The sequence below is a fragment of the Squalius cephalus genome (assembly GCF_949319135.1).
Source record: "Squalius cephalus genome assembly, chromosome: 23".
In the NCBI taxonomy this organism is placed as follows: domain Eukaryota; kingdom Metazoa; phylum Chordata; class Actinopteri; order Cypriniformes; family Leuciscidae; genus Squalius; species Squalius cephalus.
Window position 1 is genome coordinate 19514072 of NC_137144.1, and position 24075 is coordinate 19538146.

The window sequence follows — 24075 nt, forward strand, 5'->3', positions numbered from 1 at the left end:
TTAACATGGTGACCCTTGCTACTCGTAGTCAAAAGCACACACTGAATATAGATTATTATATAATATATGTTTTGTATGGCATATTGTAACATATAATATGTTACAATATGCCATATCTCTTTTGTAAATGTTTTATATGGTTCATACTTTAATTCATTAAGATATCTGCTAAAACCATTTATGCCTACATTAAAAGATTAAATATTTTTAATCCTGTACAGCTGGTAAAAAAAGATAATGTACAGCCATACCTCACAGCTATTGTAATATCTGTAATAGTAATAATAATAATAATAATAATATGAAACTACACTGTCTTAATCCTGTGTAATGCCAGATTAAGAGACTGTCCCAGCAGGAAACTATTTCTAATGAAGTCTACTTTTACAGCATTACTAAAAGAAATGAGAAGGTCATTGAAAAAGCAGGAACTTATTACTCATTTATAATGTTTACAATGTCTGTGAGAGACTTAAACATTCTTCTATTGGAAGCAAGGGACAGCTTTTAAAACATTGATGTAGTTTTTTAAAAGCATTCGGTTTTATTTGTCCTTGGCTGGTTTTTGGTAATAAAAACGGATTATTCTAAGAGATATTTCTCTGATATCACTACATACACCATGAGTTTTGAAGGCTTATTGCAGAGCAGGTTTCTGCTTGTCAGCGGCTTTGCCACCGCTTCGTCTGTGATTGAATTTGGAGCCTTTAACACCCAGAATTTTATCAGGCCATTCATAACAAACGTCTGGAATGGCCCCAAGTTCAATCTAGACTTACCATTATTGATCAAAACACATGGCACATCTGAAATTGGATTAGACATCTCGAAAAATATATAACAAATAAGTGTGAGCCTCAGTTTTATGCAATCTAATCCGTTTTAAAGCAGACGTGAGGTATTTAAAGCCATTATTTAAAATACAAAAATCTTAATTTTGGTAGACAAAATAATGACACTTGTTCAGAATTTTAATCCATATTTTAACTCAAGAAATCCAGTGACATTGAAGGTAGATTGATAGAAAAAAAGAGTGGGAGGTTAGTTTAAAATGTGAGCTTAAAGCGCCCTCTAAAGGACAATGCGCTATTTTATATTTTATGAATTTATATTTTTGTTATCTCTACTATGATTTTAAAATATTTCTATAAATTCTTAATTTATATTATACTACATATTATAAACTAATAGCATATATTATCATATTATAAAAATATATAATTAATATAAGTATTTGTATATCCATATATATTATTTTATAAGTCAAAGACATTAAACACCAGAAACCAAGCATTTTTCTGAGAATTAAAGGAGAACTCTGGTCAATTTTAACATTGAGCTCATTTTTTTGTAAATTTGGAGTGCTGTCAGTACAGAGAACAACGACAAAAATCGGTGTTGCCGACACCGTGTTATCCTCTTTTTAAAATTTGCACCCTGTTGACTTAAATGGGGCAAGTTTTAAACCTGCTTTTAGCCTCTTAACATCCTTGATGTGTCATTACAAGTGCCCAGCCATGTGAGTGATTCCTTCAGAGTGAACGCGGTGAATCTGACTGCAGTAGATGTGAAAGATATGAATAAAAATGATGTTATTTCAGCCAGCGCTCATACCTGTATTTACTTCCTGTTTTCGGTTGAAGTTCACAGTAGTCGATTGTCGAGTTCACGCGCATAGGTTTAGTACGTACGATCATGCGCCCGAACTCGACAATCGATTACTGTGAACTTCAACCGAAAACAGGAAGTAAATACAGGTATGAGCGCTGGCTGAAATAACATCATTTTTTGTGTTAAACATTTTTTATGTTAAAATTGACCGGAGTTCTCCTTTAATTCACCTATTAGGGTGAAGCCATACTACCTTTCATTAGCAGAGACAGACTTTGTTTTTGTCCACTGTAGGATGGTGGTACTCAACTGGGTGGCCACTAGGGGGCCTCAGTAAACTTCCAATGGGGCCACAAGATGTCTGAAAAGCATTCAAAATGTTAGATTTGAAATATATACCACATCAAAGTGCTAATAACATAGTGCCAATTATTATTTTTATAATAAGAAATGTACAGCCTTACAGTGGCACTGAACAAAGTGTGATTATGCAACTATCTGTAGCCTGCCAATTAGAAACGCAAATAAAAAGTCCAAATGCGCACACACAGCAAGTAGTGAAAGGAAGTAACGTTTTTATTTACATTATGAAATCTACCGTACTTCTAATATGAATATCTCATATAAAATCAGTAAATTCACATAAACTTCCAAAAACATTCTATATTATCATAAAGAAATATATTAACTATTGTAAAATATATTTATAATAAATCATATTATGATGATGGTTATTATATTTTATATCCATAACATACAAATTATATTATAATATTGATACTAATTTACATTATTTGGAGTCTAAAAATCTGTTATATAATTTATATATAAATATATGAATTACTATACAACATTATTATGATTATTTCCAACTGTAATAATAATGTATTATATTAGATATTAGATTACATTGATGTACATTTATATTATTTGCTAAATATTGTAATAGGGCTATACATTATAAATAAATATATTAATTACTATACACAGTGCTGGGTGGTAACTGATTACATGTAATCTGGTTTACCTATTCAGATTCCAAAAAGATAGTTGTTATTAGATTATATTACGTTTTAATATGCTCATAATAAGATTACAGTTACTTTTTAATGGATTACATGATTATGTATTATTCACACAATGGCAGTAAATTCTTAATCATTTAGTTATCCCTAATTCTTTTTACTATTTTAAATGTTCCTTTCTGAAAAATCCTATTGTGTGTCATAATGTTTAGCTTTGACTATATTCACAATATAGAATGGCCATGTAAATACATTTGTGATGCTCCTAAATTTGGGAACAAAAGCATGCAAGTTACTAAACACAGCTGATACACAGCTGTGAAACACTGCCTTCATCATATCCAGTGACCTTCACTAATTATTGATCTGGACTAGACAAAAATATTTAAAACCTGGAAAACTTTGAATATGTAATGTCATTGCTGTTTTCAAGTTTATTATTGTTTGTTTGTTCATGTTATACAGAGATTCCCAGACTTTTTTTGTCAGACAAATCCCTTTGACCTCAAATATTTACTTGGAGACCCTTGATATTTTAAACGAGTTAGGTGAAAGTAATCAAATAGTCAGAATACATGACCTAAAATGAGTAACCTAGATCACATTAGATCAATCTGCCCAGCAGAGTATTATTTTGATTATTACCACTAATAATAATAATGTGTTATATTACAGTATTGTAAAACTAATCCATATGAATTGAGCAGTTTAGACCAAATATTCTGAAGAGATCGCTTTATATGATGAACAGATTAAATTCAGGTTTTTATTTGCATGTAAACATTGATTAGCGAACAAAAACAGAAGCTCAACTGAATCTGCTTGACTCGCAAGAATGAACCTCATTGGTTCTTGCGGAAGCTCAAACGTGCTGCGTAACACGAGAATGAATGCGAGAATGTTCTTAGCAAACATGTTTGAGCTTCCGTTTACCACTGATGTGTGAGTTGATGAATGTTTATGTGAATAAAAGCCTAAATTTAATCTGTTCATCATATAAAGCGATCAAGTGTCTTCAGAAAATATTGAGTAGCTTTACGATCTCTTTATGAGTTTTTATTTAGCTGCGTAGTAGCTATGAGAGTACAGAAAGCTCTCAGATTTCATTAAAAATATCTATATTTTTGTTCTGAAGATTAACGAAAGTCGTACGAGTTTGGAACGACATGGTGGTGAGTAATTGATGACAGAATTGTCATTTTTGGGTGAACTATCCCTTTAAATGTTCACTGACCATAATCTGAACCTTGTTTTATATAATTTCAGCAATTTGAAGAACTACCACGAGGAGGCGCGAAACACCAGAAAATGCAAACACGTCACCTCACGTGCGGTTCTTCAGCTTATGCTCATGCTTATAAAACACGTAGACAGACTCTACAGGTATCCACAACTGGGATAACTGTGTAAATTATATGTTTTTCCCATCCTTGCCAAACTGCTTTCCTCAAAACACTTTAGTGCGTGACTTACGTCTTTTACCAGTCGCATGCCATGAGCTGATGTCATAATTTGACGATTATTTCCCAGGAACATTGGGAACAACACACGAGAGAAACGTGACTGGGTTGGATCTCCAACGTGGGGCTGAACCAATAGCCGCTCAGAAGCTCAAGTCACTCATTCTGGTTAATCATGGACACGTGTCGTCCTGTTGCCCAATGGACGCGGGAAGAGGAAAACTCACTGCGTCTACTCTGACTGCTCCTCATCTCAAACTTCACAGAGAGGCGTAATGTGGACCCTGAACGACTGAAACCGGGGATTGTTTGCGCTTTTGGACTACCATTGATTTCACTGGACCTTTAGGATGGAATAAAAGTGTAACTATGGTTGTGAATTCCGTGCATTGGTTTCGTAAAGGGCTGCGGCTTCATGATAATCCGGCTTTGCAGGAAGCTCTCAATGGCGCGGATACTGTACGCTGTGTTTATATTCTGGACCCGTGGTTTGCAGGTTCTGCCAATGTGGGAGTCAACAGATGGAGGTCAGTGCCATTTATTTTTCGTGGTTTGTGGTTCTAGACAGATGTACGCTGGGTAGTTTCAGTGTTATTGTGAAGGGTAACGTTAGGTAACGTTAACTACGCAGCTCTTGTGCACAGCCGTTGCTATGTTTTGGCCCTGACTTGCGCCCGTCCGTGTGTAACGTTAATGGTAGCTGGTGTCTTGAAATGTAATTGTTACGCAATACTTGTGCTAATATCTTATTTAATAACAAAAACAATCAAATACTGACTTTTTATTACCCACTAAGTTAAATGGTAAAAATTTAAATTATTCACTCGCGTAAAGGGCCCCACTGCTGTTTAGCTCAGGTGAACAAACTTTACAAGTCGGCTGGACTTATCTTAGTGTGTTATTTCCATTTATAAAAGTACGACAAATTAATTAATCTGTTATTGCGTGAAAGATACATAACTGGTGGTTCAGTGACAGCGCTGATACCATTAAGCTAAATGGAAGCTAACAGCTAGTCCTTTTGCTCACGCCCACTTTGGTTTTATATAACGGCTAAAATTACAATTTCATTATGGCGTCATTGAATGTGAGTGTTGGCGAAGTCAGAAATAAGAACGTGCGCGAGTGTAAAAAATATTCTAAATGCATTTGTGCGAGTCACGTGATTTTCACGTGTGTCGCTGACTTGCCACCATACATACATGCTGAGAGATGTATTGTTTCAATGAATAACCCAGCAATAAAAATATTATAATACACTGCAAGCCAGAGCGTTGTCGTGAAATATGTCAAAACGCTGACAAACTTTTGAATCATTATTGAAGTTGGAGTATGCAAACATACATTTTTGTTTATGTAATAAAAAAAATAATAAACATGACAGTAAGAGTTTTATAAAATATTTGTTTAGGTAAAAGACTGTTGTTGGAAGTATTGGGGATTTTGATTCATCGCAATGACTTGAATCTTTTGGATCCATTTCCGACTCCTATTTTAAACCAGACGAGGCCTTAAATAGGATGTTAGGAGTAGATAGCTTAAATCTAGAATACCATAGATTAGTAGTATTTTGGTGCCCAGATCCAATCATCCAATGCAATTTAATTGAAGATTCGTTTGATCATTGCATGATGCTATTAATATTGTAATTTGCAGTAAATGCATTTTTCCTCTAAATTGTTAATTTGTCTCAGATGTTGACTGAAAAAAATATACAGTATGTTTATTCTTTTGTGTCTTTGGTGTGACCTCAAGAATGCTTAAAATAACTGTTGACTTACTGGTTGTGTATATCTTCTGAAACTAGCACTGCTTGCAAGGTCACAGCATATTATTAATACAAATAAGCTTTCACATTTTCTCTCCTGCAGATTTTTACTGGAATCTTTAGAAGATTTGGACACAAGTTTGAGGAAACTGAATTCAAGGCTTTTTGTGGTGCGGGGACAGCCAACAGATGTCTTTCCAAGAGTCTTCAAGGTCTGTATTTATCAAGTTATTTGTTTTGAATCTTTTTGTCTCGCTTTGGCTAATATCTAACAGACATTTATGTCTGATAACTTGAAACATGGAAATACTTGCATAATGTAATTTTTTTGGTTTGTCTATAACAGAATTCTAACATCAGCTATTTTTTATATATATTCACAGTAATGTTAGTGATCGGTTATCATTAGTAGCGTCTTTTTCAAGTGATGTGATAATTATTACAGTGTAATATTTTAATATTACAATTGCACTACCATTCAAAAAATTTTTTTGAAAGAAGTCTCTTCTTCTCACCAAGGCTGCATTTATTTAATCTAAACCGTAATATTGTGAAATAGTTATATTAAATTGTAATAATGTTTTCTATTTTTAATATATTTTTAAATGTAATTTATTCCTGTGATGGCAAAGCTGAGTTTTCAGCATCATTACTCCAGTCTTCAGTCACATGATCTTTCAGAAATCATATTAAATTGCTGATTTGTTGCTCAAGAAACATTTCTCATTATTATCAATGTTGATAAAAAAAAAAAAAAACAGCTGTGCTGCTTAATATTTTTTGTGAAAACTGACCCTTTTTTAGGATTCATTGATGTATAGAAAGTATAGTTGAAAAAGAAAGTTCAAAAGAACAGCATTTTGGAAATTGTTTGTATTTAAAATTGGTTATTGTACGTGTTTGCTGAATAACACAAAATATATATATTTCTTTAAGTAATAAACTGTTATAGAACCCAAAACTTTGAACAATAAACATCAATCCTCTACTGTTCTTGAAAGTGAATTTTTTTCTTTTTCTTTTCTTTTCTTTTCTTTTTTTTTTCATTCAGTATCAAGTTCTCTCACATAATTTTACACTAAAGTCTTGGGAAGTTTATATTATTTTCAGCCAATATAATCAAAGCAGTTGGTGTAAAAATCCAATTTCATGAAAATCTCTATGAAATCATTTTTAAAATCCTAATCCTTTTTTTCCTCATCCAGTAATCACGAAATTCATTGCTCAAAAGGTGTGGGAACCATGAGTAATATAAATGTTTATTATCTATGCTTCCTAAGGCAATCATCACTTTACTATGCATAATTGTCTTTAGGGCTCTATTTAAATCCATAACCTTAATTATTAAAGTTAGGTGCTCTCCCACAGCTCCTAAATTTCTCATTTAGACGCTCCAGTAATTCCCTATTCAGCTAAACATCCAGGTCTTGTCATTCTCATTGATTTACACCAGCACCTTTATAGTTTATGAAAGGTCTCATTTTCATGCACTCGGAGCAGTCTTCTCTCTCTCTCTCTCTCTCTCTCGAGCACGGCAGTGCTTCATTCAGACATTGGCAAGTGGGTTGTACGATTCCTTTGGCAGGTTAATAGTGCTGTTTATGCAAGGGGGTTGAGGGCACCAGCACATCAGCCATTTAAAGTGAGCTTGTATAACCAAGATGTCACAGAATGAGCTACAGTTTACTTGTTCAGAAAAACTGAAGAGCACAGTGGCCGTGTGCGAAGTTTAAATTGACATTACAATACTGTTAAGGGCTCACCTTTTTAGGCCTTATTTGGTAATCAAACACTAAATGTTATGTACTCAAAAGAAGCAGCTGGTTAATGTTAACTTGAGGACATCATTGACCTCACCTAACCTTTATGTAAATCTTTTTTTCTTTACTGTTTTTTACATGGGTAGAAATAAGGTGTAAAGTTACTACATGTTGATGTTGTAGTTACTTTGACCATTTGTGTCATTCTTTAACATGTATATCTGATATCTGTCTCTTTCAGGAGTGGAATGTCACACGGCTCACGTTTGAATATGACTCTGAGCCTTATGGGAAAGAAAGAGATGCAGCCATCATTAAAATGGCACATGAATACGGTGTGGAAACCGTGGTACGAAACACTCACACGCTCTACAGTCCAGACAGGTGGGTGATGAACTGCACTCGCACACATTCCTCAGGGAAAACTGACACATGCTCTTGTTCCTTCACAGACTTAACTGAGTTTGGTTTTGTAAAGAAATTCATTCATATGCTTCTTTTATATTTGTCAGAATATTAAATTCACTCAAGTATGTCCATTTTTGATGGGTAGTGTATTAACAATATTTTTATGAGCCTGTTTTACTATCTTGTATTGTAATATATTTTAATATGTAATAATTTATTCCTGATGGCAAAGCTGAATTTTCATCGTCATTACTCCAGTCTTCAGTGTCACATGATCCTTCTAATATGATTATTAAAAGCGATGAATTGGTCGATCTCTACTGATTATATCATATCAATCAAAAGAGGGTGGGAAAAACTGGTCAGTACTGTTGTGAAGAAAATCTTTTGTGTTGAATTTAGAGCTGTTGAAGTGAAAGAGACATTAACGCATTAACAGTTAAAGGAGAACTTGGTAACTTTTTTAACTTAATAAAACTGTCTAGAATTAATTTGGATGGTTAAACAACCTGTTCTGGTGATATTGGTGACTTTCCCCGCTCCCCCCAGCGTTCCCAGGTGGAAAACCAACCTTGCAACTTGGGGACTACCGTCCCGGCAAGATAGAAATTGGAAGTCTCGTGAGAAGCGAGAACGAGCGCGAAACATGAATTGCTTTACGGCAATTCGACATAAACACACACGCATGTATGATGTATTACCAGATTACCCACCTCGGAAGACATAGCTCCACATGATACAGTTGGCTTGCTCCGATCAAAACAAACGCACATGATGATGAGCAGCAGTAGAGAGGGGGAGGAGGCCGCCGCAAGTGAGTTTTTTACGACCGTGTTGTGAAATATACGCACAGCTGTAGGGGGAGCTCGTGGGGAAAACATGTGACAACAAAAGGAAAAATCAGCGAAGAAGTGACTAGAGTTCGCTAGAGTTGCCGAGTTCTCCTTTAAAGCAGGCTTTACTTGACCCTATGAATTTCAAGCCAGGGTTGCAAGATCAGCGTTTTTTCCCTACACCAAACGTTATTTGTAGCGCCTCCCATCCGATAATTAAAAAGAGCTTTGTTACTTCTGATAAGCAGCAAAGTCTTAGTTTTTAAATTCTGTCCATTTTATCATGAAATTCAAACAATACATGCCGTTTAGTGGACAAGTGTGTGTCAATTTGCAGTTGGAATAAAGAGATATTGATATTTTTTTCAATAGAAAAGGGGTGTGTGTGTGTAATATTACATTTATAGTCGTGTAATATGCAGCTCTCATTGCACATTTTGTATGCAGAAAAGCTGAGCGTAAGTGGAAACGAGACAAGCTTCAGGTCTCTTTATCTTAATGGCGTGCTTAACAAAGCTGTAAAGGAAGCTAAAGTCAAGTTTTGACCAAATGCTTTGTTCAATACAATTGATTCTGTTTTAAACCCAACCAAAAATACTGTTCTAGACGTTACCAAAGAAAACTGTGAAACATTTTTAAACTCCTTTACAAAATTGAGCAGATTAAATGTGGAATTGTTGCTATTCCTTTCGATCAACCATTAATTCCTCCCCTATCCAGCTCTCTGACGCATTTTGAACCAGTTACACCAGAACAACTAGCAGATGTAGTCTCCAAAATAAAGTGCTCCAGCTATAAGCTGGAAATTCTTTCTTCATGCCTTTTTAAAGACGTGACAGCTATAATTAACAGCTCATTAGCAAGTGGAGTTGTTCCAAGCAGATTTAAACACACAATTTTACATCCTTTAAAAAAAAAAAAACAACCTTTCTACAGACCAATCTCCAAACTGCCTTTTATGTCAAAGATCTTGGAGAGAGTTGTTTATTTGCAGCTCTACTCCTATCTAAATACATTTAATATTTTGGATACATTTCAGTCTGGTTTCAAATGTTTGCACTGCACTGAATCTGCATTATTGAGCGTCACCAATGATATTTTACTCTCCATGGACTCACCTGTTCACCTGTTGTCCTAGTTTTAGATCCCAGTGCCGCATTTGATACAATTGACCATGATATTCTTCTAAATCATTTAGAATGTATGGTGGGCATCCAGGGGACGGCCCTCCAGAGGTTTTCCTCCTTTCAAAAAGAATAACATTCTCTGTTAATTTAGGCAAGTTCTTTTCTACATCAGCTCAGCTACAATGTGGTGTCCCTCAAGGGTCAATTTTAGGACCCTTGTTATTTTTATTGTACATGTTTCCCCTGAGATTTATTTTTCAGAAATACAGCATATCTTACCACTGTTATGCCGACGATTCCAAATTTTATTTTCCAGTGAGTATAGACAAGAATTGATCATTAGAGAATGCCTTAAATTGCTTCAAAGATATTCAACATTGGCTGGCAAATAATTTCTTACAATGAAATGAGCAAATCCGAAGTCTTGATCTTAGGTTCCTCTTTGTCTTGCTTACCTGGGGCCGGTTTCACAAAGCTATTTTAGACCGGTCTATAGTGTTAGACAAGTCTAAAATTTGTTCATAGACTAGTCTAATGCAAGTTAGACTGTTTCACAAAAATAAAGACTGACTTAATTTAGACCAAAAAAATTAGACACCTTACCCCCAGGCTAACTTAGGTCTAAGACTCTATGTTACCTTGGCAACCAGCAGTAACAATCAGTTACATTACAAACTGCCAAAAGAAAAGGGAAAATGGCTCATAATTTAAACATTTCTTCTTGTTACTACATTCCCAAGTAAAATGTCCGTGTAACTGTATGGCCGTTGTATAGTCAACGCGAGCAACGATCGGCGCGCTCCCTTTCATAGTCAAACAGTAGACGCAAGCGTCACGGGCGATGCGTGAAATGCAATACACCGCTCACGCAACAGGGGGTAGCAGCTAGTAGAGTCAGAGAATGTCTAATAGGAAAGTCATAGTGGAGTCATAGCTCTGAACGCCCGTCTATTTCGCTTCAAACGCTCGCTTTATACGCGCGTCCTATTCGCCTTGGACGCGCGAATGGATTCAAAATGTTCAAGCGTCGAACTAGACGCGATAGACGCGAATTTGACGCTCTATTCGCTTTTGGTGTGAATGCTGCATAATAACAGGCTGCGATGTCAAGATTGCAATGCTGAAATGTGTGTGTGTGTGTGTGTGTGTGTGTCAGAGAGAGAGAGGCACGGGCGCGATCGAACAGTGGAAACATAAAAACATACTCCGTCTCCGTCATTTATACTCCTCCAACAAACACATATTTTCCCTGAGCGGTTGAATGCGCTTACTCGATCCGCCATGTTTTTTGTTTTGAAAAGTGTCTTATTTTACCCATAATGCATTGCAGTGTAGTCCTACTTAAGATAGTCAGAGTCTTAAGTGCTTTGTGCAACGGTCTGATTTAGATGTCTATCTGAAGTCTGACTATCTACTATATCTAAGCCATAGTCAAAGTCTATCTTTGTGAAACTGGCCCCTGGCCTAGTTGCCCAGTTAGGTCCGTTGTTGTCGAACGTACAAGATCATGTGAGTAATCTTGGAGTGATTTTTGACTCATATTTACTTTTCAATAAGTAGATCAGTGCTGTTGAGGAGCAGTTTTTATCTCGATCGCTAAAATAAAGCATTTTCTTTTCCATACTGACTTGGAAATTGTGATCCACTCACTTATTTCATCAAGGTTAGACTATTGCAACTCATTGTATATTGGTCTGCCCCAAACTACTTTATCCTGTTTACAGCTTGTCCAAAACGCAGTAGCCAGGCTGTTAACAGAGTTAAGAAAGAGCGATCTGTAAGGGGGTAACAGTTTAGGGCCCAAGGACCAGATGTTTGAAAGAAGACCCGGAGTCAGAATTATAATAAATTGAAGAAAAGTTTTACTGAAAATAGTTTGCAGTTTCATCAGCAGAAGTCAGCTTCAAGACTCACACAGGAGTTCGTAGGCCCCTCCGCTTACAGTTACAAAGATCACAGCAGTTATACCCTACACCATTGTCTAAGCTAAGTTTCTGATTTTCCACACATATAGAGATAGACGAAAGCATATCTCCATCGATTATGCAGCTGACACTCGGACCCTGAAGTTAGGCACGTCGTGACCTGCCAGGTCGCAGATTTGGGTTGCTGGGCGCCAACATGTCCTGAACAACAACTCAGTCAATCTCCAATAATGCCAGTGGTTCCTTAACCTGTAACCAAAAAGACTAACACACACACACTGACACACAGCTTTTCCAAGGTTGGATTTGGCCAGGCTCTAACTATAAACAGGAGAGCTGTTTCTTTCTCTCAAGGAGAGCTACACTTTAGTCTGACTGGAAAGTAAGGTTTTAACTGAGAAAGGTTCCCTTAAACTATAGACTTCATTGACCCATGTGACCATAGCTGTCAGAGTACCCTAGAAAAACAGATGTATGTATTGACACATGTTCAAGACCTTTCTTAACAAAACAAAGCATCTTTCCATATTTCATTTCTGGAAGCTGGGCTAAATGAGCAAGCACTGTTACTGCATTCACAGACATTAGAGGATACATGAAAAGAACATTTCAGTGATCACACTGGTAACTCCTATAACAAAGTAAAATCTCCAGAGAAGTCATTCAACTCATTTGATATTTAGAAGGAAAAATATTGATTATTAATACCTTGATTATAATCACTCATTACATATACATTGAAGCAGCAGTGGATTCCAATCCACCCCGTCAGATCACATTTCCCCAGTTTTAGCATCCCTACACTGGCTCCTGGTGAAATTCAGGGTTGATTTTTAGAATTATGATTTTAGTTTACAAGGTATTATTTGGTATCGCGCCCCAATATATTAGTGACCATTTAAACCCTTACTCTCCAACCAAACCACTCAGGTCTTCTGTGATAAACTGCTTATAAAGGTTCATCGTTGCCATTATAGATCTAAGGGTGACCGTGCCTTTTCTGTGATAGGTCCTAAATTATGGAATAGTCTTCCTTTCCATGTGAGGTTATCTTCATCGCTAGCCATTTTTAAATCTTCTTTAAAAACTTTTTTTTTTTTTTTGTGGCTTTCAAATAGATTACCAAATAGGTTTTGAAGCGGTTAAAATATATTATGTTGTTTCTAAATGTTTTGATTGTTTTATATATTATTTAATAAAAAAATAATAATTTAGGGACAGTGAAAATGTTTTCAGTTGGACAGGTATAAATCTGAACTACTGGGCCAGAGAGGAAAACCTTGTTAGTGCACATCATGGGGCAACATTCCCTAATCATTGACTAGATTACTCCTTAAACTTTGCCAGCCCTTAATGTGATTCACATAATGTGACATAATGATGAACTTTGCGGTACTGTGACTCAGGTCTGCACTTGCGTTCATGTGCATCGCACAATCTCTTATGCTTTTCCTGTGAGTATTACCAAACATGAGAGTATGACTCTCCCCTTCTCAGATTATCGTGCAGATAAAACTACTCCTTATGTGTAATGTAAAACAAGTGTCCTTTTGCATAGGTTACATAAATGGTATTATATGCCCAGACTCTCTCATTAAGAGAGGAAGAGAATGAGCTTGCAAGCACAAGCGTGTGTGAATGCATGTGCGGGTGTGAGTGTGACGTCAGTCTCTCCAGTACAAACAGAAGAAATGAGACTCTCTACTGCCATCTGGTGACTGAAAGTGGCCCTGGCGGTCACACTGAGAAACATGTGCTGTGGGTGGGTGGGAGGGAGGGTGGAATAGCTCAGCATGCAAGTCACCACTGCAAACATGTGCGAGCCGAACGCCAGGCTTTTCCTAACAAACACGCGGGTGCCCCCTGATTCTGCACCGTGCCGAGAGAACCGGCCAATGGCAGGGCTCCACCCCTATTGGATATAGACAGTTGTATAAGATCAGGACTATTAATAAGGGACAGGCTGTTAATGTGTTAAGACTGTTGTTTCTCATTTAGAGGACACACTGAGACTGTTAGGTCTTTTCAGAACCAGCCAGGGACATGTGTGCTTGCATTTGGAGAATGTGGGGAAGTGTGTTCTGTGTCGACACGCTGCCAGGCAATCTTTCCTATTTGATTGAATATTACCTTACTTTAGTGACCTTGTTTCCTAAAGAATAAAACCAGGCTTTTAGGAGTGCCACCTCAGGTTGTTTGAAACCAATTGGTGTAGTAGAATGAGCTATAAGTGAAATGTCTTACAAACAAGCATGGTTGTGTTAACATCAATCAGGTTTTTTCTTGTATTGATCCCACTACAAAGTTTTTTTTATAATTTTTTTAAATATTTTATTTTAAATAATTGGGTGCATTTATTTAATGTGTACATAAGTGCGTTATTTGCATTTCATTTATACTTATGTTAAAAAATTTGAGGTTGGTAACATTTTGTTTTTTAAAAGTTTCTTATGATCACCAAGGCTGCATATATTTGATCAAAAATACAGTATAAAACTTTATTATTAAATATAAAATTATTATATATATTATTACAATTTAAAATAACTTTTTACTATATTGTAAATTTGTATTTATTCCTCTGATGGCAAAGCTGAATTTTCAGCATCATTACTCCAGTCTTCAGTGTCACATGATCTTTCAGAAATAATTCTAATATTTACTGCTCAAGAAACATTATGAATGTATTTTGATCAATTTAATGTGTCCTTCCTGAATAAAAGTATTCTTTAAAAAAAACATACTAACCGCAAACTTTCAAACGCTAGTGTAATTTGCAACATGTTTATGCTCTTGAAGAAAATACATTTATTTTTCAGTAATTTTTTGTTGTTTTAGTTGTGATACACTATTGTAAATCATATTGGGCCTGTGACATATCAACTGGCTCAAAACACTTTCTCACATTTATTATTGAGCCTTGAAATTGAACTCATGATGCTTTTGAAAATGATTTATTTCTACAGTAAAACTTTTGACAACTAGTCAACAAGATCAAATCAAACTAGTTCAAAACAAAGACCTTTCCCTTTCTAAGTTCTATTAATATTCAACCTTAGAGAGAAAATAACTGCTTTTAGACAGTGAAATCTGAGGCATGTTTTTGCTTTTCCCTCAGGATCATAGAAATGAACAACCACAGCCCCCCTCTCACTTTCAAGAGGTTTCAAGCCATTGTGAACAGACTTGAACTTCCCAGGAAACCGTTGCCGACTGTCACTCAAGAGCAGATGGACAGGTGTCGGACGCAGATCTCAGACAACCACGACGAACGCTATGGCGTGCCCTCTCTCGAGGAGCTGGGTTTTAAGACTCGGGGTGACAGCACACATGTATGGACGGGCGGTGAGACAGAAGCAATGGAAAGATTAAATAAACACTTAGACAGAAAGGTGAGACATGGAGATGCTTCATGAAGTTATATGTTTTAATAATGACTGATGACTAATTATTAACAAGAAACGCAGTTGTTGTTTTTAACTCCAGTATATTTCTAGAAAGGAATAATTAATAAATGGTTATATATCCCTTTAAAAAAACTTTTTTTTAAAATGATTTTATATTCTTTGTTTTATTTTGATTTAATCTTTTTGTTTTGATGCAGGCCTGGGTAGCGAATTTCGAGAGGCCTAGAATAACTGCTCAATCACTGTTCGCCAGCCCAACCGGACTCAGTCCTTACCTACGATTCGGCTGTCTGTCATGTCGTGTTTTTTACTACAATCTGCGGGAACTTTATATAAAGGTAAGTAAAGTGTTATTTTATGACATTGTTGGTAGTCGTCTAGAGAAGTGCAAGTTTAATAATTTAATAGTGGTAGGTTGCATAGAAATGATGAAAGTGGAAGTTCAATTTGAATAATTAAACTTGCTAATACATGCATTTAATTTAAATAATAGAGGGCCCCAAAATCAAGCCTTGGGGGACACCACAAGATAACCTGTATTAAATATTCACCACCAGCTAAAGTTTTGGGCACATTTGACTGAATATATATTTCCCATAATCTTAAAAAACCTTTTGATCTAAAAAATGTTTGAATTTTTATTTCTTTACAAACCCAATTGAAAATGTGGCAACAATAATAAAGTATGAGAATTAATAATTGGTGTGTCCTGTTGAGTATGCATGTATGGTTATAAAAGACATATTGTAAAACTACAGCATAGTAAAAAATATTTCACAACCATTTTCATGACCTCTTGCACTTTTCCAGCTGCGGAGACGCTCTAGTCCACCCCTCTCGCTCTTCGGCCAGCTCCTGTGGCGAGAGTTTTTCTACACAGCGGGCACCAACAACCCCAACTTTGATCGTATGGAGGGAAACCCCATCTGTGTACAGATTCCCTGGGATCACAACCCCGAGGCACTGGCTAAATGGGCTGAAGGTCGGACAGGGTTCCCTTGGATCGATGCCATCATGACCCAGCTAAGGCAGGAGGGCTGGATCCACCACTTGGCCCGGCATGCCGTAGCCTGTTTCCTCACTCGAGGAGACCTGTGGATCAGCTGGGAAAGCGGAATGAAAGTAAATAAGATGGTGCAACTTCCCCTTTCTTCCTTTTTATTCTTTTTCTATCTTAATCTAACCCTTTCTTTCTCTCAGGTGTTTGAGGAGTTGTTGTTGGATGCCGATTGGAGCGTGAATGCGGGCAGCTGGATGTGGCTCTCCTGCAGTGCTTTCTTTCAGCAGTTCTTTCACTGTTACTGTCCTGTGGGCTTTGGCCGCAGGACGGATCCCACCGGAGAGTACATCAGGTACACAAACCAACCCCAGTAAAGCTAAACCACAGCAAGGCAGCATGTCTTACATCACTGACAGGTGTTATATATTTAGAGTTTTGTAGATTTGTTGCATAAAGGCTTATGTAAATTTGCCACAGGTTCAGATCCCTCCACTGTGCTTTCAAAGGAGCTGCTGTGATATTGTGACGCTTTCTAAATAAATATCACAAGAATACCTTGGAAAATTACATGCTGCGTACAATTTTTAGGCACACAAGATGGCATAACAGATACTAAGAAATTCTGAAATGCTTTTATACTAATAATGTAATAAAAATGTGTATAGTTTAAAAAGTTATTTTGCCATTATTTGTAAATGTCTGTTATAAAACCATCTAATACATTCTCACATGCAGGAGGTACATCCCGAAATTGAAAGACTATCCCAACCGCTACATCTACGAGCCATGGAACGCTCCAGAATCAGTGCAGAAAGCAGCCAACTGCATTGTGGGTGTGGACTATCCTAAACCTATGATCAATCATGCCGAGAGCAGCCGGCTTAACATCGAACGAATGAAACAAGTTTACCAGCAGCTGTCACACTACAGAGGCCTTAGTGAGTAACACACTGTGGTTCTATCAAACACAACGGTTTATGACAGCCCTCTAATGGAGGAAACAGGACATTACAGCATTTTTGTCACCAATAAGAAAATTGTTCTTATGATATTAAGAGCTTGTATAAGGGGTTCTTTAAGCTGTAACTTCGGTACAGTAATTTTCTCAGTAAATTTCTTTGACCCAGTAGATCAGAGCCATTTGTTTTTTGACCCCCTAGAGTTTTAAATAATTTTATTCTTGCAGTGGAGGAAAATGAGACTTTAAAATCAAATGCATGTTGGGAGCTTCAAATGATTGAAATTTTCCAGAACTACAGGTTAAGGTCAGGATCACACAAAAAGGGAAAATTAAGCAACTGAGCAACCAAATCTCTGTGAAGAGGGCCTTGCACAAGACCATTAGTGATGTATGCATATAATGGTTTTGGACTGCATAGAGATCTGGTCATGCTTGCCCACACAATATGGAACATAGTACATTTGCAGAGGTTGCATTAGCTCAAGATTGTCATTTATTGAATTTTAAATTCAAGATTCAAAATAAAGATTTTCAAAGATGCCATTTTTACAGATAAAACATGATATCTGGTCTATTGCACTGATTGCTAATTTTAGAGTAGTTTTAATAAACATTGCAATGTCAGAATAAAAACCAACCTGAATGCATGTTTAGTTAAGACTAAAAAGACTTTAAGACTGTAGTCGTGTTAAGATTAAAAGAGCTCTTGCCACAGAAGTCTTTTTGATTTAAAAATACAGATAGTTACAGAGTTTTACTAAAGGATAAAATATAAAGGTATGTCAGTAAATCTACAAGCCAGTCCATCAGAGTGATGGATGATGATTGTTTCTGTATGATATTTGTTGTGCAGTTGTGGATGACGACTTAATCGGCATTTGCAAAAATTTGTAACCAGGCCTTTTTTCTGTCTTTTTGTGTGACAGGTTTGCTCGCCTCAGTCCCTACGATCCAGGAAGAGGCGGAGCCTCCCATGTCAGATGACTCTCAGGCCAGCAGCAGCACTGCCGGTGAGACGCGTCAATCAGGGTTCACTGTGCAGCTTTCTTTTCTTTCAGCTAGGCTTTGTTTTTCTCTGTGATGATCGCACGTAAGAATGTTTACAAAGCCAAAAAAGCAGACTTCACCCTTATTGTTAATAACTAATCATACCATTGCTACTTTGACCAGACAAACAATTGTTCTTGTCAGGACAGTACTTTTGCTGAAGCGGCATCATGTTTTCTACAGGTCAAGGCTCCACGCCTCCACCATCAACCCCGCCCAACTCCGAGCCCTCCAGCCCGACAGCAGCTGTCCCCGGCTCCCACATCCAGAGGAAGAGGGGTCTACCCTCTGAGCTCACGAGCAAACAGACGTCAAAAGTCAAGCACGCCTACCAAGCCAAAGGAGTCGAGCAGAAGATTGATGAAATGCAGTGACCACAGGTGCAGGCCAGAGGTATAAAACCCACAGTGTGTGTACAGATTTTTAAGTTAGCAGCCATTCAGATTTTTCTACTTTCTAAATCAGATTAACAAAGCTGTTCCTGACAAATTATATTTGTCCAAAATCATTGCATTTTAATGGAAAATTATGTGAGTGACGCTGTGGTGCGGCATGATTAAGCAGAGGTAAACAAACCAGCCGACAGTGATGATGATCATTAATTATATTTCTGTCTTCTTCAGGCTCAGACTTCATTTGCAGTCCCATGTCCAAGGGAGTCGGACTCGGAGGAGTCTACCTTCCCGAACTATCCAACAGACAGAAACGGCAGGAGAAAAGTGAGAAATGATGCCACCTTTCGCAGAAGAACAGAAACGGCACTAATAAAAAACAACGACGACGACAAAAGATTTAACAGTTCAGTCAAGGCGCGTTATACTGTAGATCCAGGGCTTCTTTCCCAAACATCCTTCATAAACAGCTGCTTTTGACCTGCTAAACTAAACATGATTGTATGAAGATACAGATATGTTTTAGATGTTTAGTTCTCCCTTCATTGCGATCGGACTGAAATGTAATGGATATTCCCGTCGCCATTGACAGTTGAGAGTAACGAACGATTCGCCGATATAAGTATTCATGAATATATCTAGCCAAATTTTATGCAACTCGGATTAATGGTATGTAATAAAAATGATGAGGGAACATTTGAAGATAAAGCCTACAGTGTTCTGACTACATGAATTGAGAATTGTAATTTTTGTATGAAGTCTCATATAGTTGAACTCTATAATTGCTTGCAAGCTACAAGCAACTAGTTCGTACAAGCAATGAAGAGGTTTATTTCTTCGGTTTCTGTTTCTGTAATTTCTCCCTATAAGTATACGCTTTGTGTATGTAATGCAAGCATTTCATTGCCACTGGCTGCACTAAAGTTTTCTGAATTTAACAGAATCCATCTTCATATTAATTCAATAAGCTTGATTTATTTACCAAGTCATTCATTTTAACGTTTGCAGGTTTTCTAAAAGTTAACAACAAATAATTGTACATTCCACTAAATGTATTCATTCACTATAATTTAACAATTTAACATTATTTATTTTTCCTCCCCTTTTTTTTCTTTTTTGTATTGTATAAAAGAGTTTATTTTCATTAAAAGGCTGATGGGATTAAGCTGTTCTGTTTGAAGGCAGTCATTTATTTAAGCCTTTTCACTGCATGCTTCTGTCAGCGACAACTTTTCTGCGATATATTGCATCTACGATGTTTTACTGTAGACTACAATATATCAAATAAATTTCTTGAATCTATTTGAAACTCATTTGACTTTGTTTTTCTTCAACCTGAAAACTTTTATCATGTTACACATCCAACAGCCTGTGTTTTACAAACATGAATGAAATCTCATGCAGCTTGTAGAAAAGAGGTGTGCTTTTACTTTTTTAAGTGATCAGACTTCTGAAGAATTGTGATAGAAACTCCTGCACAGTTTTGAGAAACACTGACTTCAATCACCACTAGAGGGCGTCACACGGACCTAATTTTTGTATTTCACATTGTGCGTGTGCTTATGTGTATTATATAGTATACTGTAGTATACTATAGTGTGTGTATTTACACATATATATATATATATATATGCTGAATTGCATTTATGCAGTTCAGATGTAATTGTTCAGATGTCTCTGACTGCCCAGTGTAAATCTTTCATTCTAACAGTATAATTTTTTTTTAAATATATTTTAGTGGTTAGTTTTATATGTATAAACAGTATCTCATGAAAGTGAGTACACCCTTCACATTTTAGCAAACATTTTAGTATATCTTCTCAAGGGACAATACTATAGAAATGAAACTTGGATATATTTTAGAGTAGTCAGTGTGCTGCTTGTATAGCAGTTTGTATTTACTTTCCTCTGAAAATAACTCAACATACAGCCATTATTGTCAAAATAGCTGGCAACAAAAGTAAGTGATAATAGCTGTACGTTGTTTAACCATGCAAACCCACATGTCCTATTCATCATGTTCATGTTTTTGTCTGCTTGACAGGACCATACAAATTTGTGTATCTTCTATTAGAGCAGTTAAAGAGCAGTTATTTGTGCTTTGCGTACAATTCACTCTTACTGACCACTGGATGTTCAACATGGCACCTCATGGCAAAGAACTCTCTAAGGATTTGAGAATTAGAATTGTTGCTCTCCACAAAGTTCACTGTAAACCTAAAGAAATTAAGTTTTCTCAACTTAAATTATCACGTTTTTCATGATAAACATGATAATTTAAGTTGAGAAAGCTTAATTTCTTTAGGTGTTACCAATTTAAGTAATTTTTTAAAGTTGATCCAACTATTCACTTTTTACAGTGTTGCTAGGCTATAAGAAGATTGGTAACACCCTAAAAGTGAGTTACAGTACAGGCCAGGGTCATACAGAGGATTTCCAAGATGGGTTCCACTTGAAATAGGCCTCGCGAGGGTCAATCAGAGAAGTCGAGTCCTCGTGCTGTGCGTCAGGTGCAGAAGCTGGCTTCAAAAAACAGACGTATGATCGTGCCAGCATTGCTTTAGAGGTTGCAGAAACGGAAGGTCAGCTTGTCAGTGCTCAGACCATACACATGGCCGTCGTCCCAGAAGGAAACCTCTTCTGAAGCTGGCTCACAAGAAAGCCCGCACACAGTTTGCTGAAAGCAACCTGTCCAAGAGCATGAATTACTGGAACCATGTCCTGTGGTCTGATGACACTAAGATGGGCCTAAACTTGTTTGGCTCAGATGGTGTCCAGCATGTGTGGTGACGCCCTGGTGAGGAATAGCCTACCAAGAAAATTGTGTCTTGCCTATAGTCGAGTATGGTGGTGATAGCATCGTAATCTGGGGCTGCACGAGTGCTGCTGGTACTGGGGAGCTGAGCTTCATTAAGGGAAACATGGATTCCAACATGTACTGTGACATTCTGAAGCAGAACATGATGCCCTCCCTTCAGAAACTGTGTCGAACGGCATGATAACAACTCCAAACACACCGCCAAGATGACAACTGCCTTGCTGAGGAAGCTGAAGGTGAAGGTGATGAAGTGGCCAAGTATGTCTCCAGACCTGAACCTTATTGGGCACCTGTGGGGCGTCCTCAAGCGGAAGGTGGAGAAGCACCATGTGTCTAACATCCATCAGCTCCGTGATGTCATTATGGAGGAGTGGAAGAGGGGCTCAGCAACAACCTGTGCAGCTCTGGTGAACTCCATGCCTAGGAGGATTAAGGCAGCGCTAGATAACAATGGTGCTCACACAAAATATTGACACTTTGGACAGTTTTGACATGTTCACTTAGGGTGTACTCACTTTTGTTGCCAGCTATTTTGACAATAATGGCTGTATGTTGAGTTTTTTTCAGAGGACAGTAAATATATACTGCTATACAAGCAGCACATTGACTACTCAAAAATATATTTAAGTTTCATTTCTATAGTATTGTCCTTTGAGAAGATATACTAAAATGTTTGCTGAAATGTGAAGGGTGTACTCACTTTCGTGAGATACTGTATATATATATACATATATAAAACTAACCACTAAAATAAATTAAAAAAATTATACTGTTGGAATGAAAGATTTGCACTGGGCAATCATTAGAGACATCTGAACAATTACAAAACATTTATAAATGAACAGATTTATGACTATGACCATAAATATGATCAATTTCAATCACCTAATGGAAATGAGCAGGCCTTTGCATAAATGCAATTCAGCATATATTAATTATATTAATATAATATAATAATATATTAATAGTATTTTTTTATTTTGGCTTTTTATTTATTTATAATATTATGTTTTTAAATATTTTATTTATTATTTTATTTACCTTTATTTTTGTTGTTGTTCTTGGCTTCGTTTCAGTGTTTTTTGTTTTGTTTTTTTGTTTTCTTAGTTTTGTTCTGTTTTGCTGTCCTGTTTTATGTTCGGTTTTTTTATGTTTTTTTGTGTGTTTTGTTTCTTTGTTTTGGCCTGTTTTTCTACTCTTTGTTCTTTTTTTGTTGTTGTTGTTTTATTTGTTTTGGTTTGTTTTTTCCCCCTGTTTTTGTGTTCGGTTCATTGTTTTTTTGTTTCTTTGTTTTGTTGCTTTTTTAAAAGGTCACAACCTTTAAATTAAACTAAAGTCACAGATACAGCACCAGTATAATAGTTTTATTATTATTATTTTCTGTGAATATCTGTGATTTTCTCATTGTTATTAAAACATGCCCCATCTGAGTGAACTGAGCAGCATCCAGCAGTGTGCTGGTGTTTATCTCAGTCTAGTATTGTAGTAATGCAATGGAGCTGCTGTGTGCAGAGCTGATGTGAATGGCGTCCTGTGGGAGCTGAGCTAATGAAGGAAGAGCTCTCAGCTCCTGTCCAGGTCAGCTCATGTACTCTTATACATCATAATAACCACAGAGAAACTCTTATCACTGCCTCTTTCTTTCTTCGTCCTCCATCTTCTGCTGAGTCCCGCAATGAAACGGATCTCCTGCAAGTCAATAACATGTGTAATCTTCGTTTGCCCCGCCGCACAATGTAAAATTAGATGACGCATGTTTGATCCATCAATAACGCTTGCTATTCAATCATTGAAACCATGAAGATCTAGATCTAATTAACAGGGTTTAGGAGGAGTTACTAATGAACTTTAATGATACAATATATATCACAGACAGCCTTCCAGATATTTTCATCTATTATCAATGCCATCGATTCCCACCATGCATCTCCAGTGCCGCTGTCGGCCTGCTCTTGTGTGGAGGTGGCAACTTGAGCCGCATTGATCTGGACCATCAATCACTGGGGTGGCAGACCCTTTTAGAGGAGACTACGCCTCTCTCTCTCTCTCTCTCTCTCTCTCTCTCTCTCTCTCTCTCTCTCTCTCTCTCTCTCTCTCTCTCCCTCTCTCCCTCTCTCTCAGTTATCCGCCACTGACTTTAATGGCTCCATTGAAGGACACACGCAGAGCAGAGCAAGGAGTGTCAGGGGTGTGCAGTAGGATGTTTTCCAGGGGACGTGAGGACAGGCTCTACAGCTTCCCGTAGCTGATGTAACCCCCCCTGAGGACCCTCGCTGAAGACGTTTCTGTGTGGAGTGCTGGACGGGAGGTTGAGAAAGAAAGTGGCATAATTGTCGGCTCCATCGATTTCCCCCTAAGAAGGGTCCAGTGACACCCCGCCCTGCCCCGCAGATGGTGCTCAGCCTGGCCATGGACTCCAGAGAGGATGGGGACAGCTGGATGGAGGAACAGTGGGAGAAATGGTACAGTAGTGATGGGGCCTTTTACGCTGCACTTAACTGACCTTGGATCAGCCTCAGAAATGGGTCAAGAG

General features: G+C 37.1%; 1 protein-coding gene across 1 annotated transcript; it reads left to right on the forward strand.

The window, feature by feature from the left end:
- The first annotated feature begins 3902 nt into the window (after positions 1–3902).
- Positions 3903–20132, forward strand: cry2 (cryptochrome circadian regulator 2). The gene is made up of 11 exons (XM_079860279.1): positions 3903–4623; positions 5968–6076; positions 7866–8008; positions 15036–15309; positions 15522–15662; positions 16135–16446; positions 16525–16676; positions 17060–17262; positions 18212–18295; positions 18516–18725; positions 18956–20132. Exons 1-10 carry the CDS (start codon positions 4466–4468, stop codon positions 18704–18706), a joined length of 1767 nt encoding a protein of 588 aa, XP_079716405.1. The 5' UTR covers positions 3903–4465; the 3' UTR covers positions 18707–18725; positions 18956–20132.
- Positions 20133–24075: the final 3943 nt, after the last annotated feature.